At 54.4% G+C, this 6,583-nt stretch overlaps 1 protein-coding gene across 1 annotated transcript in view; it reads left to right on the top strand.

Annotated features, from left to right (window-relative positions):
• The window catches only part of ADGRG5 (adhesion G protein-coupled receptor G5), a 22,021-nt gene extending 18,272 nt beyond the window's left edge, over nucleotides 1-3,749 (top strand). The window contains exons 10-12 of the mRNA XM_011360094.1: nucleotides 680-797; nucleotides 1,484-1,761; nucleotides 2,123-3,749. Coding sequence (XP_011358396.1) covers nucleotides 680-797; nucleotides 1,484-1,761; nucleotides 2,123-2,220 — 494 coding nt within the window. The 3' untranslated portion in view covers nucleotides 2,221-3,749. The remainder of the gene's footprint in view (nucleotides 1-679; nucleotides 798-1,483; nucleotides 1,762-2,122) is intronic.
• Nucleotides 3,750-6,583: the final 2,834 nt, after the last annotated feature.

The following is a 6,583-nucleotide window of genomic DNA, read 5'->3' as shown; positions in this document are numbered from 1 at the left end:
TCACCTCCATCACCTCCATCACCATCACCTCCATCACCTCCATGACCATCACCTCCAATACCGCCATCACCTCCATCACTTCCACCATCACTTCCAACATCTCCATCACCTCCACCATCACCTCCAACACCATCACCTCCATCACCGTCACCTCCATCACCATCACCTCGATCACCATCACCTCCATCACCAGCACCTCCATCACCATCACCTCCATCACCTCCATCACCGTCACCTCCATCACCACCATCACTGTCACCTCCAACACCACTTTCACTACATCCCCACCACCACCGCCATCATCACCACCATCTTCATCCTCATCTTCACCACCACCTTTGGCACCACCATCATTATTATCTCTATCACCGTCCTAATTTCTCTCTTTATTATCTGTTTCCTCATCAGTTCCCCAACTCTGTCTCATATTAGATTCTAGCCACCACCTCCTGCATGTGATCACTACTGCTGCCACCACTGTCCCACCCTAGAGCCCTCACTCACGTCACCTTGGAGAACAACCTCCTCTGAAGCTGGATCACAGGGGCTGGGGGCTCAGAACATTCTTTTCCCTACCCCGCTTGCCCAGTGGAATTCTGTCTCGGCAACCCCAGGAACCCATGACCAGCCTGTCCCTGAGGCCTCCTGACAGGTGCTGAGCCTCTATCCCGCTCCGCAGGGGTCCCAGCCTTCTTGGTGCTGCTCCTCCTTGCTGTCAAGAGCTCAGCTTACGGCCGTCACGTGATCCCACTCTCCGACAGCCAGAGAAATGGCACGGGCCTCCAGAACGTGTCCATGTGAGTGTGCGCAGGGCTGCAGCAGGCTCCTTGCCAGAGTGTCCTGTAGGCAGGGCACTGGCTGTGGGCAGAGCCATCCCTGCTAGACAGTGAGCTGGCAGTGAAAAAGGATGATCTGTGACCACACTCATGAACTTGAATGAAGTCCCAAAATAATGGTCAGTGACCCTTGTGACTGCAGTGGCAGGAGCCCGAGCAGGTAATTGTGACAGTTAGGGACACAGGCTCTGGGCCCAGACCACAGGGCTTCAGGTGACACCTTTGCCTCTTACTAGTACATGTTCCTAAGCCAGAGCCTCAGTTTCCCCAACTTTAGGTTGGGGATGATTACATACCTGCCTCAGAATGTCATCAAGAGAATGAAATAGGCTAATCCACAGAAAGCACGTGACACAGTGTCTGACTGGGTAAAAGGTGGTACCTGTCATGGAGGTGTCTTGGGGAGGCAAAGGGCTAGAAAGGGGACATGCAGGGGCTGCAGGCAGGGGGTCAAGGTGGCAGGTGTGTCCTGTCGTGGTGGCCTGGCTGGACCCAGGACTTCACCATATGTACAGTAAGCAGGAAACAAGAGGTCTGAGCTGGGAGAATGGACCAGGTTCAAGAGGGGGTCCAGAGGCCCAGGAGCCAGTGGCTTCCCCCGGCCTTGGGAGTCACCCTGACCTTGGCACTTTGCGTTTCCCCTGCAGATGCTGGGTGCGGAGCCCTGAGGTGCACAGCATCCTGGTCATGGGCTATGGTGGCCTCACATCCCTTTTCAACCTGGTGGTGCTGGCCTGGGCGCTGCGGGCCTTACACAAACTGAAGGCCCGGAAGAAGGTGCCAGGCACCCGGGCCTGCCGGGACACTGTCACCGTGCTGGGCCTCACCGTGCTGCTGGGCACCTCCTGGGCCTTGGCCTTCTTCTCCTTTGGCGTCTTCCTGCTGCCCCAGCTCTTCCTCTTCACCATCTTCAACTCGCTCTATGGTGGGTCTTGTGGGTGGCCTGGAGGAAGCCTCCCTGGGTGTCGTGCACAGCTGGCAGATGTTTACTGCTGTTCAGGTTGGGGGTGGAAATCCAGCCCGTAACAAGCTGCTTAGGGGCTGCATCCATCCAGAGGAAGGGGCACTGCCTTGCGATCTGCATGAAGGCACCCTCTGGGCTAGCGGCGGCCGGGCCCTCCTGCTCCTATGTTCTGCTCCTCCGGCCTCCAAAAGTAAGGGATGCTGAGAATTACTCCTGGGCCTCAGGAAGGCCCAGCTCACCCCATCCAAAGAGGTGCCCTGATACTGGGAGAGGCCTCACGCCGCTCCTGTGATGCGCCTACTGACCAGCCTTTTGCTTGCAGGTTTCTTCCTCTTCCTGTGGTTCTGCTGCCAGAAGTGCCGCTCGGAGGCAGAGGTGGAGGCGGAGATGGAGGCATTCAGCTCCTCCCAGACGCAGTAGTCGGCTTCCTGGCCCGGAGCGGCTAGCTCCTCTGGCTGCCTGCAGCCAAGGCCCTGGCTTCCACTAGAGAAGGTAGACATCAGAGGCCACTGTGCCCTCCAGAGAAGCTTTGCACTTCCGTGGGTTGTCTGGGCCCAGAGGGCAAGGTTTTGCTCGTCCTCGCCTGGTATTCTGCTCTGGGGTTGGTCTGACCCCACCAGGGGACAGCAAGCTTCACCCCGGTGTCTGGGCCTAGCTGGCCAGCCAGGCCTATGGGCAGAGCACTGGCCTAGGAGTCAGGAGGCCACGTTTCAAGGTCTGGCTCTGAGTCCTACTGTATGACTTTGGACCTATCAGTTTTCAGTGACCCTGGCTTTCCTCATCTGTGACATAGGGCAGATGGCTTTGGTCCTGCCTAGCCCAAGAGCTTTGTGAAGCCGAATAAGACCAGGGAGGAGAGTCACAGTGGGCCCCATTAACTCTACCTGCCTGCTAGGGGTGGGGTTCCGGCCAGCCTGCTGGGCCCTGCCACCTTCCTCTGGGCCACACCCTGGCCCAGCGCCCAGTGCTTAGAGACCCGCCCAGTGTCTGAGACCTTACCAGCCTATGCCCAAATCTTCCCCCCAATCCAATTTATGATGACCCCCAACTCTAAGGCCACTTTTCTCAAAGGTCGGAAAGTCCAGTCCTTCCCAGAGGCTCCTCTTCCCTCCAGTGCTCCCAAGACGCCGTAGGTCACTTAGACGGGTGGCCTGGGCCATGGGGCTTCTGGGGTTGGGAGGGGATCACCTCTTTCCTCACCACCTGAGCCAGTTGAGCCTCAGTGACCTGGCCACTTGATGACTGTGCAGAAGTTAATTTCCCTTGGTAGGCATGAGAGTGTGAGTTCTAAACGCAGAGAATCACCGCGGGCCTTGACCTAAGTCTGTCAGACTTAGTGGAAGACTCGCGAAGCCAGAGCTTTTCCCAGGCTGCACACCAGGGGGCGCTGCTGGCCTGTGCTCAGAGGCTATCGGCTCCAAAAACAAAATAAACAAAAAACGGTGTCTGGAAATGCTGCTATCCCTTGCCTGTGGACATGACACACCAGATGGAGAGGCCCTGCCTCCAGGACTGCACCTGCTGGGTGACTGGCAAGAGGAATGCCAGAACTGTTTATATGGCCATTTCTCTCTTTTCTAAACACGGCTGCCTCCTCCGGCTCTTGGGATCTGGTGCTCTGGGCATACCTGGCACTGGAGCAGGGGCTGGAGCAGGCTCTCAGGGCCCCTTTCCAGACAGATGTTAATGACTTTGAACGGCACAGGGAGGGAGTTGGAGGTGGATCCCTTTTGTTATGCCCTCTGTTCATTTCTTCGTGCAAAGAGGTCTTCGCTAGGCGATGAGTGGTACAGAACCGCCTAGGCTCAAATGCCAGCTCTGCCGTTGCCAGCTGTATGTGGACAGTCCACTCCACCTCTCTGTGCCCTAGTTTTCCCATCGGTAAATAGGGGCAATAGTAGTACTTATTTCGAAGGTTAAATAAAACAATCCATGTAAAGAGGCTTAGCATGGAGTAAGTGTTCAATAAATCATTATTATTATTATTATCATTAGTATTATTATTATTATCATTAGTATTTTTACTATTATAACTAACAGTGTCAGCTGACTCTCAAAGGCCAACCCATCTAAGCCCAGGTCTGCTCAACGTCACAGGCCCAGCACCTCACTGGGCACATTCTGCTCCCCCTCGGTTTGGCTACCTTCCCTCCGCTCCCCACTTTCCCCAGAGTGCCCTGTACTCTAGCTTTGCTGGCCTTTGCTGGTTCAGGAATATTCCCCACACAGTGCAGCCTCCACGCTCAATTTCCCAGTCCTCTGTTCTCTTTAAATTCCTGATGTGGCTCGTTTACCACATCTTCCATGAAATGTCCCCAATTTCCCCACAGAGGAAGTGTCTTTCACATTCCAACTCCAGGCAGAGTGTTCTCCAACCTCTATCAAGGTGATGTGAGCTCCCAGCCAAGTCCCCCTGGTTTGGCCCTCAGGCCTCGGGGTGGGCTCCCATGCTAAAGAGGGTGCTGAAGGATCATGGAAACCTCCAGCCTCTGTCTTAGGCAGCCCTGGGGAGCGGTGACCCGGGATGCTTCGGCAGCCAGGTGAAGCAGGGCCTTGCCTGGGACCTCCCTCCTCACCCCCAGCCCAGACCGAGCCGCTTAGACCTTACCAAGCCCAAGGCTACCCAGGGGAGGATGTGGCCATTGGTGACGCGAAATGGGTCTGGTGGTTCCAGGAAACGCCCCAGGCATGTGTCTCTGAGCCCCATTGGGGTCCAGGCTCTGGGCTGGGGCCACTTCCTGGAAATGGCCAGCCTAGATGTGGGGGCAAGGATGAGGGACATCAAGCGAGCTGGAACTCCCTGCCCTCCCCTCACTGCCAACAGGGTCCTGGCTTCCCCCGCTGGGCACCGGGCCCCACTCTCATGGGGGTCTCCCAGCTAGCAGGAAGGTGCAGCAGGTGGTGTCTCGGGACCCCTGCTCAGGGCCAGGAACCCCGAGGAGGCGCTTGGTGAAGCATGACAAGTAGAAACCAGGGGCTACACACTAGAAGCCCCTGTGCTGCTTTGGTGCTGTTTTCTCTGAAAGGCAAGGTCACCTCCAGGACTCTCCAGGGGTCTACCTTGTGGCGCTCCCCATCCATTACCCTGGTCCAGACGCAGCCTCCATCCCTTATGGAGCCTCCTCACAGGCCTCCCTGCCGCACCTCCCCACCTCCCCGAGGAAATCAGAAGCCAGAGGGAATTTTCCACCCTGCAGCCTGACCGGGTCCCTCTCTGCTAAAGCACTTCCGCACCCTCCCCTCCTCATCGCCAAACTCCCCAGGGAGCTCAACCGGCCCTGGAGGGGGTGGTCCGGCCTGCGCCCACTTCTCCAGCCCATCTCCCTCCATTCCTTCCTTGCCCTCCTCGATCCTGCCACACTGAACCACTTGCTCACCTCCAGGCCTTGGCACAAGCTGTACACTTTGCCCGGAACACTGTTCCTCAGCCCCTTTCTTTTGTGGAAAGGTGACAACGCAGTCTTAAGATCTCTGTTTCGTCCCCTCCCCTGACCTCTCTGTGCCTGGACTCGGAAGCTGCCCTTAATCTCCAAAATCTAAGATGGGGTCTTCTCTGAACCCCGCCATCCCTGCCCTTCTTCTCGACACTAGATATTTCTCTGTACTATGACTGTCTGCATCCCTGTCTGTCCCAGCTGCCAGATGGAGGGCATTTTGGGGACAGGTGCTATGTCTCCTTTGCTCATTCATTCGTTCATTCATTCATTCATTTATCACATAGTTGTTAGGCACTCATCGTATTCCAGGCACCGCCCTAGTTGCTGAGGATATGAGGATGGACAAGTCATCACGTTCCGGTGTGGGGAGGGTGTCACACAAGCAATTTAACAAATAAATATGATTGGTGACATGGGCTATGAAGAAAACAGAAAGGGAGTGAAGGGATGAAAGTGGCCAGGAGCTTAGGTCTCAGCAGAGGAGTCTGGAGACGAGCCCGGGGGTGCTGGAGTTGGGCGTGCAGGAAAGTGTCACAGAGCAGGCCTGAACTGGCTGGTCGCCTGGAGGGACGGCTGGTCCCAAGGCCAGAGTCCTGTAGAGATTTTTGCCAGGCAGTGATTGTGATCTTTGGGAGAGCTATGAGCGGGGAAGATGGTAAGTCGTGCCTGTTCTGAGAAAAACTCTTCTGGGAGCCGAGGTGGCCGCGGGTTGGGGCGCCCTCTGCTATTGGCAGGCGTAGAAGAAAGCTCAATGCAGAAGAAAGTTTTCCCACTTTAGGTCAGGAGGAACCCCGCAGGGTAAGATCGACTGATAAGCTTAAATACAAAACTTGCCAAGTCACAGGAAGGTGAGTTGCCATGAGTTAGAGCAGAAAAAAAGAAGCAACAGATTTATACTCCTAGGGAATATGACACCAAGGCACAGGAATCAAAAGAAAAAATAGACAGATTGGACTTCATAAAAATTAAAAAGTTTTATGCATCAAAAGACACTATCCACAGAGTAAAAAGGCAACCCACAGAAAGGGAGAAAATATTTGCAAATTATATGTCTTAAAAGGAATTGATGTCTAGAATATACAGAGATCTCAGAAAACTCAACAGCAAAAACCAAACAACCTGATTCAAAAATGAGCAAAAAACTTGAGTAGACATTTCTCCTAAGAAGATATATAAGCACATGAAAGATGTTCAACGTTGCTAATCTTTAGGGAAATGGAAATCAAAACTACAATGAGATATTATCTCATACCCATTAGAATGGCTACTATAAAAAAAAACAAAACAGAAAATGACAAGTATTGGGGAGGATGTGGAGAAATTGGAATCCTTGTGTACTGTTGGTG

This window comes from Pteropus vampyrus, unplaced genomic scaffold, assembly GCF_000151845.1.
Source record: "Pteropus vampyrus isolate Shadow unplaced genomic scaffold, Pvam_2.0 Scaffold51, whole genome shotgun sequence".
NCBI lineage: Eukaryota > Metazoa > Chordata > Mammalia > Chiroptera > Pteropodidae > Pteropus > Pteropus vampyrus.
This window is presented reverse-complemented; position numbering and strand designations above follow the sequence as displayed.